We start from the raw sequence: 11,775 nt of genomic DNA, 5'->3' as shown, positions 1-11,775 counted from the left end.
TGCGGGGAGGGAGGTGGTACCAACAACTGAATAAATGTCTCTCAGCTGATGGGAAGAGCTGGGTTTTTGTTTATTCTTTGACCCTCATTCACAGGCACCAGCTCTGTGCTCAGAAGGCCAATAGCACAATTCTTCTCTGTTCTACTTCCTCCTCTTCCCCTCCCCCGCAACCCCCCAAACCTCATCCTGAGCTGTTAACAGCTCCTTTTTGGCCAAACCTGCACCTGCAAGGCCTGCCCTTCTGCCAGGGCAGAGAGGAGCACCATTAGAAGAAAACGAATCTCTTAGGTGCTGGGCTCAGTGTGAAGGTCTAGCACCTTGGGTGCTGGGCACCAAGCAGGCACAGCCTGGGCTGCAGCTCAGGAGGCCCCACCACACTGGGGAGAGGAGGGCCTTCCTGAGCAGGACATTGTTCTCTCACAACCAGGGAGTGGCAGTTTTGGGGGCTTGGGGGCTGGTGAGGAGAGACGGGGGTGGAGGAAGGAGGCAAGTCCTGAGAAGCTCCTCATTCCCTCCTGGGCTGAATTTCTCTCCCTCCCCTTTCCTGCCCTCCTCTGAGCTCAGGGCCTAGCTTGGCCTCCAGTCTCCTGGCTGTCCCTTCTTCTCATTCCTGCTGACCACTGAGCATCCTCAGAGTCCACCAACCCCTGCTCCCCACAGACCACATTGATCTGAGCTCCTTTGTTCCCCTATATCCCTCCCACCTAGGACACTCAGAGACCAGGTTCCAGCAGGGCCTCATCACTGAGTTGGCACCCAGCTTATGCCTGGCACAGGGCGACCAGGGGACCAGACCTGTGCTGGCCCCCTGTAGGGCTCTGGAGGACAGGGCGGCAGGGTGTCTGCAGAACACCTGGCCCCATCTCTCACTGGGCAGAGCCAGCTCCACCCTCACATGCAGCCCATGTCCCCACCATGTGCTCAGAGTCCATTGACTGCTGGTCACTCAGGAGCCTTTGTCCCTGCAGCCTGTTCCTCACTGCTGGCCTCAAGGCTCAGGCTGCGGGGAGAGAAGACACATGGGCTCCACCTGCCTTTTGAGTTAGAAAGGGCTGCTCTCTACAGTAGGACTGAGAAGCACAGTTTTTCCAGCAATCAGTGAATAGATGCTGATTGTGCACCTACTAAGTGCCAGGCATTGGGAATGTACAGTGAACATAATACAGGTTCTGACACCTGAACACAAGTGAAACTGACAGTGTTGACTTTTATCTGAATGGAATTTCCTCTCCCTCCCTCACATGAACCCACAAGGCCCAGATCCCACAGGAGTATTTGTGTTTTATTTTTATTGCTCATTACACTCTGTTTTAATTGTTTTAATCACTTGGGTCTCTAGAACAACAGCATGTGGGGTTTGGAAATGACTTTATCTCTTTCGTTTCTAGACGTGCAGCCCCCAAACTGTTCACTGGCGCCTCCTCTTCACCTCGGGGAGAGGGCAGCAGGTGGGGAGCAGGCAGGATGGCAGCCTCATTCCCATGAGCCATAAAATAGCAGATATAATTGGTGATGGCATGGAGGGGCCTAGGGGTATTATGCTCAGGGAAATAAGTCAGACTGAGAAAGACCAATACCATATGATCTCACTCATATGTAGAATCTAAAGAACAAGTTAATGAGCAAACAAAATTAGAACAGACTCATAAATAAAAAGAACAGAGTGATGGTTGCCAGAGGAGAAGGGGCTTAGGGGACTGGGGAAAAAAAAGTGAAAAGATTAGTAAGTACAAATTGGTAGTTAGAAAATAGTGACTAGGATGCAAAGTACAGCATAGGGAATACAGTCAATAATCCTATCTAATAAAAGAGTAATATGCAAATTGACCATAACTCCAACACACAAGATGGCTGCCCCCATGTGGTCAAAGATGGCTGCCCCCATGTGGACACAAGATGGCCGCCACAAGATGGACAGCAGGGGAGGGCAGTTGGGAAGGACCAGGCCTGCAAGGGAGGGCAGTTAGTGGTGACCAGACCTGCAGGGGAGGGCAGTTAGGCATCAATCAGGCTGGCAGGGGAGTGGTTAGGGGGTGATCAGGCTGGCAGGCAGAAGCAGTTAGGGGCAATCAGGAAGGCAGGCAGGCAAGCAGTTGGGAGCCAGCAGTCCTGGATTGTGAGAGGGATGTCTGATTGCCCTCGAGGGGTCCCAGATTGGAGAGGGTGCAGGCTGAGCTAAGGGACCCCCACCCCCATGCACGAATTTTGTGCACCGGGCCTCTAGTATTGTCATAACTATGTATGGTGCCAGCTGTGTACTGGAAATATCGGGAGGAACACTTTGTACAGTATATAATTTATCTAATCACTATGCTGTACACCTGAAACTAATACAAAATAATATTGAAAGTGGACTGTAATTGGAAAATAAAATTTAAAATACAGTAAAAGTAGCAGGCATAAATGTCACTGTGATACTGTTATAATTATCCCAGTTGTTAATTAATTGACAGGGATGGAGCAAAGGGAAGGCCTGATAATATAGGCATGCCACGTGTGCCAGAACGCTGCAGTTTCACACTCTCCAGGTCTGTTCCCCACAGATCCTGGGGGAAGGGTCTGGACAAAGAAAGAATAGAAACATGCCCAGTAAGGTCTGAATGCCACAGGAAAGGTGGTTACTTGTCAGTCACATCTGGGAGCAGGTCATTGGCCAAAATAGACGTGGCCCCTGCGATGGCACCAAATCTGAGCTACATAAGCTCCCGGAAAAACAGAGTTCCCTCCCTCGCCCTCTTGCGCTCCTGGCTCTCTTGTGGCAGAGGGCCTGCTCCCCTGCATGGCCCACACGGCCCACACACAGTGAACTAATGGGTTACAACTAGCCTGACGCTCTGCGGGACTTAACTCCACCGTGGAATGCAACCTCAGGCACTGGCTTTGCTTCTAGCTCTGCTGAATCCCCAGCTGCACCTTTTCCAGGTCCAGTTTAAAGGAAATGAGAACTTTGCAACTGAGGGATATAACTCCTTGCAAATAAAATTCACTCATTCGCCCATGCAAGTCTTAGAGAATTCCTTTTCTAAAGTTATCATAAGAACCCTACCCCCAGCACCCAGTTGGGAAAGGCATCCCCCACTTCCGCCATTGGGCACCCCATTTTCACCAATTCACAGTTGTACAGAATCAAATGGTAGGACAATCCTACAATGTATTTGCTAATGGCAATCCTACAATGTATTTGCTAATCTGCCTCTGAACACACATCCAATTGGACAGACGACCACATGGTCCCTATCATTACCAAAAGCTCCTGCCTATGCACAATCGAATTCAAATTAGGGAGGCTCACGTGATCAGGAAAGTAGAGACTTGTTCAAATTAATTTTTGCATATCAAAATGTATTTATCAATCACTTCTTCTAAAGTTTTTGTATTTAGAGTCATTGCTAGAAAGGCTTTACTCCTTCTAAGTTTATAAAGAAATTCATCCATGTTTATTCGTTGTGCATGTATGGTTTTATTTTGTACTAGAGGCCCGAAGCACAAAATTCATGCAAGGGGCTCGGCCCTTGCAGCCCCAGCTTCATCCAGAATGTCCTCTGGATGGTAGTTTTGCTGTTCAGTCTAATTAGCATATTAACTCTTTATTATATAGGATATATAAATGTCTTTATCTATTTGCATTTCATTCTGGTGGTTTATATGAAATATGACTCCAACTTAATATCTTTTAAAAGTGACTTTGTCAACTCTGATTGGAAAATAAAACAAAGAAAAAAATATTTTCTAGTTGTTCCAATATCATTTATTAGAAAGTCTATCTTTTTCCTAATGATTTAAAATGTCACCTTATTATAAATTACATATCTTTATGTACTTGGGAATGTTTCTAGGTTTTCTATTCTGTTTAATGGGCCTTTGTCTACTCATGAATCAGGAAAGAGGGTTTTGTTTGTTTGTTTGTTTGTTTGTGGTTTTTTTGGAGTTTACCATTTAAATTTATTTCACACATGTATTATGGCCTTTACAATGTGTTCTTTTTTTTCTCCTTTATCTCTTGTTTTTTAAATTTATTTTTTAACTATAGTTGACATACTGTAATACCGCAATATTATATTAGTTTCAGGTATACAATATAGTGATTCAACATTTGTATACTTTATGAAGTGATCGCCATAAGTCTAATACCCATCTGTCATTGCACATAGTTATTATAGTACTAGAGGCCTGGTGCATGAATTTGTGCATGGGTGGGGTCCAGCCGGCCTGCCCTGATTGGGACGATTGGGCCGGGCCGGCCAGGAGGAGGGGACACGGGAGGGTGGCTGTCCAGCCCCACCCCCTGGTCAAACTCCTGGTCAGTCAAACTCCCACCCAAGGGGACAATTTGCATATTAGCCTTTTATTATATAGGATTAAGGAAAGAGGTTTTATATAATGTTTTTAATATCTGATAAGGCTTACCCTCTCCCTTACTGTCTTTTTCTTTTTGTGTCAAAATTCTCAGAGCTATTCTAGCATGTTTATTTTCCACATATATTTTAGAAATTGTCTAGAACTTGTGTAACACTGGAAGAAAAAATGATATTTTTATTGGAATCAAATTAAATGCATATATTAGCTTGGTATAAAGATATCAGAAATGTAATAGTCCTCTGGATAGTGCTGGGAAAATACTATTTGGATTCCTGGTATTCATTCCCACTTCACAAAAGAGTAACTGTTGGGAGAGTCAACCCTCTTCCATCCTCATACACGAGGTTTGGACTGAGCAGACCCCAACTCTCCAAAAACTGTGACCGCGGCTTACAGGGATCCGTGGTTTCAGCTCCTCTCACTGACTCTACATGTGCCTCAGCAGAGGGCAGATTGTGCGCTGCTTTGACTGCCACCATGTATCTCCCATCCCACAGGCTCTATTACATGACTGCAATGCTCTTTCTTTTTTAATCTGGGTGAGGGCTTTTGATTGCCCCCAAGGAGTAGAATAAGGTAGAAAGGACACCATATGGCTACAATGTCTAGGAAAGAAAAAGGATATGTCTGCCAAGGTCGATTTGGAAGAAAGACTCACTCTGTGGAAGCCACCATCATGCTGCAAAGAAGACTGAACAATCCTATGCAGAGACTACATGACAGGCCCTCACAGAGAGGAACGGGCATGTCCACAGGCATCTGGCACCAATCACTGGGCAGGCTCCAGGCTTCAAGCCTCCTCTGCCATCAAGGGGAGCTGAGGGGAGATATCGACACTAAACCCAGCCCAAACGCAGATTCTTGAGAAAAATAAATGTTTTTGATGGTTTTGTTAAGCCATCAGCTCTTCTGTCACTAGATCAAGGCCTCTTCTGCATCACTGCCACACCATTTGTCCATCCCTCCACCCACAGCCCTCACCATCATTATCTGATCACTGATGCTTTTGTCTCCTCCAGCAGAAGCAAGAAATCTCATCTCCAATACTGTTGACCCTCACAAAAAGGGGACCTCAATAAACAATCACCCTAACTGTTAAGAGAGAGCCAAGGAAATGAGGGGTCCTTGCATGTGTCATGACATTCAGGTTTCTGGGGGCTCAGGCACCTCCTACTGGCTGATGCAGCATCATGAACCGCCCTATCTGTAGCCTGTGGTTCCTGTTTTCAGCTGGCATAGTCACCACTGAGTCAATGGCAGCCAGTGCTTATGTGGTTACTGAGAGAGCTGTGTGTGATAAAGGCCACAACACTAGAGAACCCTGGGCTCAGAAGACCAGGACGAAGCACCAGCAGCTCTGACCTGGCAGCTTCCTGAGGAGATGCAGCCACTTCTGCTCCTGATGGCCTTTCTTCTGGCCCCCAAGGCACAGGCAGGTGAGTGACTGACCCCCACCAGAAACCCAATGGCACGTGACACTGGCACCGCCCTGCTCACATGCTACACTCAGACACATCCTGGCCCTGGTCCATCCCCAGGCACTTTCTCAACTCTAGATCCCACCTCCCTCAAAGACAAGCAAGACTGATGCTGAATGAAAACTCAACAGGAATAGCAGGGTAGACGGCTGCTCCTGAGGAGGACACATGGGTGCTCTCCCCGTCCCTTGCCATCTGGAAAATGGGCTTTTTTTCAAGGGTATTTGAAAGAATGTTGGACGCTTGAAATGAGAAATAATTCCACAGTAAATCGCAGCTAGGTGAAGGGGGCAGGCTTCCATAATCAAAGCAAGGCCCACTAACGTTCTAACTCAATGTCTTAAAATCTCCCTCAATCTCCACCCCCTTCCCCAAGCTTTGTAAAGAACCTGGAGATCAAGTTGATCCCAGAGTTGGTGGCATCCTGGTCCCCTGAGTCTGGTTTGATCTCAAATTCTCTCTGGTAATTTTTCAGTCCCAATATTCAGAATAGTACAAACCAGCAATGGCTCTGAATTTTGGAAAAAGAAGGGAGAGAGGCCCAAGGAGCGTGGCAGGAAGGATTTTCCAGGATCTACAGGCACGAAATTTCTTGTTCCAGACACAAATCCCATTTCTATGTGCACAGCTGCAACAGGAATGAAGGAAGGATTGCTCTTCTCTTTGTCAGAGGGAGTATCTCACTTGTGGGTCAGGTCACATAGCAAGCCAGGAATGTTGCCCAAGAAACCTGCAGGACGTCTTCCTGGTTATGGCTGATGACTACAGACATCACTATCTGCCACCCAAGTCCTCCCCGCCAGCCCCTGTCTATCCCAGTCTCCCCCTCTCCAGCCTCTGGCTCCATGGCACAGCAGGCAGAGTAGAATTTTTCTTGCAGTGAAAATCATCGGGGGTCATGAGGTCAAGCCTCACTCTCGTCCCTACATGGCATTTCTTCGGATCAGGATTTCAGACAGAAAACGATGTGGGGGTTTCCTTGTGCGTGAGGACTTTGTGCTGACAGCAGCTCACTGCTGGGGAAGGTGAGGAGCGCAACCTGGGGCCCACCCTTCTGCAGACACCTCACAGGGAACCCTCCTCTCAGGGGCTGCAGACCTAGGGTCACTGAGGAGCACTTCAGAGGACAGGTCAGCTTTGGGGAGAGGGACAGGTCAATGCAAGTGGCCTGTTGAAGACTGGAGGGACTGATCAAAGGGACTTAGGAAGGAGGCCAAGGTTGTGCCCTGAAGACCAGGGTACAAATGTGAGAAATTCACGGTTTTGCTTAGAGACAGACAAGCTCAGGGTGTGACTGAGCACAAAAGCTCTGCTCCAGGAAATGACACCTAGCCTGAGCTGCCAACATGCACAGGGCACAGGCATGCTCAGTCCCCCGCCCCATTCTCTAGAATTCCTCTCCACTCCAATCCTGCCCTGCCCCCAGCTGCCCTCTTCTCTTCCTGGCCCCTGGGCTGTATCTGCTGTGCCTCCATGTCCCTGGCTGTCTCTGTGCAGGTCCATCACAGTCATCCTGGGCGCCCACAACATCAAGAAGCGTGAAAGAACCCAGCAGGTCATCCCGGTGAAAACAGCCATCCGCCACCCAAACTATCATCCCAAGGTCAATGACATCATGTTGCTGCAGGTAGGGCTCATCCTTCCACTGCCTCTTGCACACCTTCAGCCTGGGGTTTCTCATCCCCTGTGACCTCCTTCCTGTCGTCCCTCCCAGTGTGAGCCCTTTCCTTGTCCCAGGGCTATGACTGTCCTAGAGTCCTGGGCCCCAGCTCAATGAGAATTCCTGTCCTCTGCCTTCAGCTGCAGAGGAAGGCCACCCTGACTGCCGCTGTGAGCCTCCTCAGGCTGCCCAGGAGGGGAGAGCAGGTGAAGCCTGGGACGGTGTGCAGAGTGGCCGGCTGGGGGCGACTCGACCTGAACACCTCCACAGCCACACTGCACGAGGTAGAGCTGGAAATCCAGGAGGACGAGCAGTGTGTCTCTTGCTACAGACGCCGTTACAACAGAGCCACAGAGATCTGTGTGGGGGACCCAGGAAAGAATCAGTCTACTTTTAAGGTGAGATCTCCAGCATTGTCCATGCCCAGGCCTGGGCACAACCAAGCTTGCAGGTAACCTGAGGCAGTGGGAACTAGCCATAGCCCTATGTCCTCTGCCTTTCCACCGTCCAAACTCTGGTCCTGTCTCTCCGGGGAGCAGAGAGGCTGTCCCACAGCCACGGGTGGGCAAAGGCTTCCTAGAGGGGGGAAAAGAGACATTCAGAATCAAATGGAAAACACCAGACCTAGGGAGGGGACAAGGCCTGCCCTGACCCTGATCTCCCACAGGGACCACACACCCCTGGGGCAGCAAGGAGGGGAGGGCCAGGAGAAGGCCCAGCTCAGTGTTTCCTCTCTCTGCCCACAGGGCGACTCTGGAGGCCCCCTCGTGTGTGACAACATGGCCCAGGGCATTGTCGCCTTTGGGAAAAAAGGGGGGAAACCTCCTCGTGTTGAAACTAAGATTTCCAGCTTTCTGCCCTGGATAGAAAGAACAATGAGACGTTTCCAACTGCAGAGACCAGTCTGAGGTGCTCCGGAACTGATCTATCCGTCTCCTCTGGGGCGCAGGCCAGAACTGCACTGTGCAGAGGGGTTGAGGGGAGGCTGCCAGACACGTAATAAACTTGCATCTCTAGAGTGGAAGTCACTGATTCCTCCTGTATTCACCAAAACATGTGTTAGTTACCTGCTGTGTGTGCGGCAACCATCTGTTCACATTTCCCATCTGTTAGAGCTTCCCCCCTCATGGAACCGCACCTTCCACCTCTAGAATAAAATTCCTGCTGCCCCGCTACCCAGCTCCTTCCCCATACTCCTCCCAGTGCCAGCTCCCTGCCAGGCCTAAGGTAAGCTCCATCAGGAAAGGGGAGACATCTGCCCCCCCAAAAGTGACCCTCTTCTAGAGGACCCTCTTATCTCATCCACATTGCCCTCCTACTTCAAGCCACACTTACACCCTATCCCACCCAGCCCCAATGCCAATATGCAGCATAAAATAATCCGGAAATTAGATGGAGGGTCCTTTAAAAAGCTCTTGGGTAAGGGGCCACTTCTCCACCCAAAGAGCAATGGGTGGGAAGGTTATGGAAAGGTATAGCTCACCCCATGCAGCACTCCCCCCACCAATCAGAGCAGATTGAGAAGGTCAGGAGGCCTTTCATTACTCCCAGGCCCAGCTCGAGTGCCTGCCACAGCCCTGTCTTGAGCCCAGAGCCCAGTGCAGCCCCTGGTGTCCTGGCAGCCCATCCACCTGTAGCCAACACTGACCTTGAGGGTGCCCTTTCATCTCGGTCTCAGCCAGCCTCTCTCCACCTCCCATTGTGTGTGTGTGTGTGTGTGCGTGTGCGTGTGCGTGCGTGTGTGTGTGTGTGTGTGTGTGTGTGTGTGTGTAGCTGTCTGTCTCTCTGTATATAAAGGAAACCCAAATCTTTATTGTATGACTAGATCAAGAACAGGAATCTCATATTAAAACATACAACTTCAGAAGGGCAGGCTAAAAAGAAGTACTTTGCTAAACATCTGCCATTGATAGGTATGCTTCATCTTTGGGAAAATGTCTTTTGGGTATAAAAAAGTAGTACATATTCATCACAGAAAAGTAGTTAAATGTGGAACATGTAGATAAGAAAATGAAAACTACTGAGACCTGCACCACGCAGAAATCATCATCACTGATCCTTCAGCAAGTTCCTCTATGTGCTCATTGGGTGCTGCTCCTTGCACAGAACTGGGTTGGGCTGTTGAGAACTCCTAGTGCCTCCCTTCCCATTGCTCTTCCTTCTGTGGTCACACTGGTGAGAGTGTTGGGATAATCTGTTTGAAAATGTATGTAACTGCTAGGCCAGGGACATCAGAGACAGGGTTCTCTGGACACTGGAGCCAATGAACAAAAGTCCAGGACTTCTGTTCAAAATTGTGCAGTAATAAAAGCCCCCTGTGTCATACAATATTTACATCTACAAAGGAGATGCCAAATATTCCAAAAATAAGAGTTTGGAGTGGTGGTAAAAGAGGAATGGGAACTACCATTTGGGGTATTTGGGTGTGTACAGGCCACCTGGTCCTCAGGCGAGTCCACCCTCTACCTCACACCACCGAGCAAGCCCCTCCCCAAAGCCCTTCCCTTCTCGTACCCCAGCCACAGATTCTCAATCGACTGCAGCCGATGTCAGCTTCTCAAGGGCAGGAGCCACGTCTCTCATATGCCTGGACCTGGCCTGTAAATGATTATTCACGATTTCATCAGCATGGAAAGAGCCAGGAGCCCACACATGGAAACAGGCTTGGTTCAGTCACTGAGGGATTCTGAGGTTCCAGCCCGCTGCTGGCTGCAGCCAAGGCCCTCACATTCTTACTCCTTCTTGCACCTTGTGGCTTAGCAGTGGGAGTGCAAATGTGGTGGCAGTGCCATTGTCACCGAACCAAGCCTGAGAACTTCCACAAACACCTGGTGTGATGACACCCAGCAAAACTAGAGGGGCGCGGTCCAGGAGGTGCGGGAAGTCACTGAGCCACACTCCCCGGTTCCCCTCAGGGGTTTGTGTCTAGACACAAGAAACACCAGCAGCTCTGACCTGGGCAGGCCTTTGGGGAAGATGCAGCCACTCCTGCTCTTGTTGGTCTTTCTTCTGCCCCCCTCCCGCCTCCTAGGTATGACTGGTAAGTGACCATCCCCATTCCAGAGGCCTGAGCCCACCCCCATCAAACCCCCTGTACTCCTGTCCCTTCTGCCCTGCATTGGCAGGGACGTTTCCTCCATTTGCACCCAGGAACTTCCTGAATGTCTGGTCCCATCCCGCAGATTAACAAGTTTGATGCTGGATAGACACTCAACAAGGATGGCCGTGAGGAAGGTGTGCACTAAAAGGTCTAGCAGTTGTTAGCCGCTCTCTTATCACCTAGAAAATGAGTTTTCCAGAGAAAGGCATTTGGCAAAAGATGTGAAGCTACAAAAGACAAGTTTTCCTTTTTTGTTTTTGTTTTGTTTTGAGGATTTTTTTTTTGTTAATCCTCACCCGAGGATATTTTTACATTGATTTTTTTAGAAAGAGTGGAAGGGAGAGGGAGAGGCAGAGAGAGAAAAACATTGATGTGAGAGAGACACATCGATTGGTTGCCTCCTGCATGTGCCCGACCAAGGCCAGGGATGGAGCCTGCAACCGAGATAAGTGCACTTGACCGGAATTAAATCCGGGACTCTTCAGACCATGGGTTGACACTCTATCTATCCACTGAGCCAAACCGGCTAGCCACTAGAGCATACAAAAGACAAGTTATTAAAATTCCTCACCACACCTGGTCTCCTGCTCATCTTGAAAGTGAGTGCAGGCCATGCCCAGGAGAGAAGCCAGGTGTGACTGACCTGAGATGTGGCGGGATGGCTGCACAGAAGCTCCCTGGCTGCCTTGGCTCGGCTTAGCTTGAGCCGCCCATGTCCAGCCCCACCTCCCCTGCTTCCCAGGCCCTCGGCTGCTCCACTTTCTCTGGCTGTGCCCTCTCCCCATCCCTGTGGCCTTGAATCCCACCAGACATCAGGCAAAAGCTAATTGGAGTCCATCATTCATGCAGCCAACAAATGTTTTCTGAGAACCTAGGATGTATTAAGCACTAGGACAAGAGGATTTTAGAAAATCCAACTCCATGAGCTCATGGATAGATTATTAGAAACAGCACAAATCAGGTGTCAACCTAGGCTCATAGCATCAGGGAGACTGAGTCCTGTTTCACCCCTTGGGGCTCCACCATCTGCAAGATAGGCCTTGTGTCTTAGGAGGACTTGGAAAAAGGCACTGTACCCTCATTTTTAGGGGGGGGGGGGGTCTGAGGCCTGAGGTTCAGAGAAAGTTCCTGGGGTAAAGGAGGATCTAAGAGACCCTCCTTCCATTGTCTTTAGGGCA

General features: G+C 49.4%; 1 protein-coding gene across 2 annotated transcripts; it reads left to right on the top strand.

The window, feature by feature from the left end:
* The first annotated feature begins 5,706 nt into the window (after nt 1-5,706).
* LOC129149017 (granzyme B-like) lies at nt 5,707-8,420 on the top strand. Of its 2 annotated transcripts, XM_054715607.1 has the most exons (5): nt 5,707-5,795; nt 6,718-6,862; nt 7,335-7,464; nt 7,638-7,895; nt 8,244-8,420. In XM_054715607.1, the coding sequence occupies exons 1-5, from the start codon at nt 5,741-5,743 to the stop codon at nt 8,403-8,405; spliced, it is 750 nt and encodes a 249-aa protein (XP_054571582.1). In that variant the 5' UTR covers nt 5,707-5,740; the 3' UTR covers nt 8,406-8,420. The 2 variants fall into 2 exon arrangements, with proteins under 2 accessions (XP_054571582.1, XP_054571581.1); XM_054715606.1 differs by lacking the exon at nt 7,638-7,895.
* Nucleotides 8,421-11,775: the final 3,355 nt, after the last annotated feature.

The sequence above is a fragment of the Eptesicus fuscus genome, chromosome 5 (genome assembly GCF_027574615.1).
Source record: "Eptesicus fuscus isolate TK198812 chromosome 5, DD_ASM_mEF_20220401, whole genome shotgun sequence".
Taxonomy (NCBI): Eukaryota; Metazoa; Chordata; class Mammalia; order Chiroptera; family Vespertilionidae; genus Eptesicus; species Eptesicus fuscus.
This window is presented reverse-complemented; position numbering and strand designations above follow the sequence as displayed.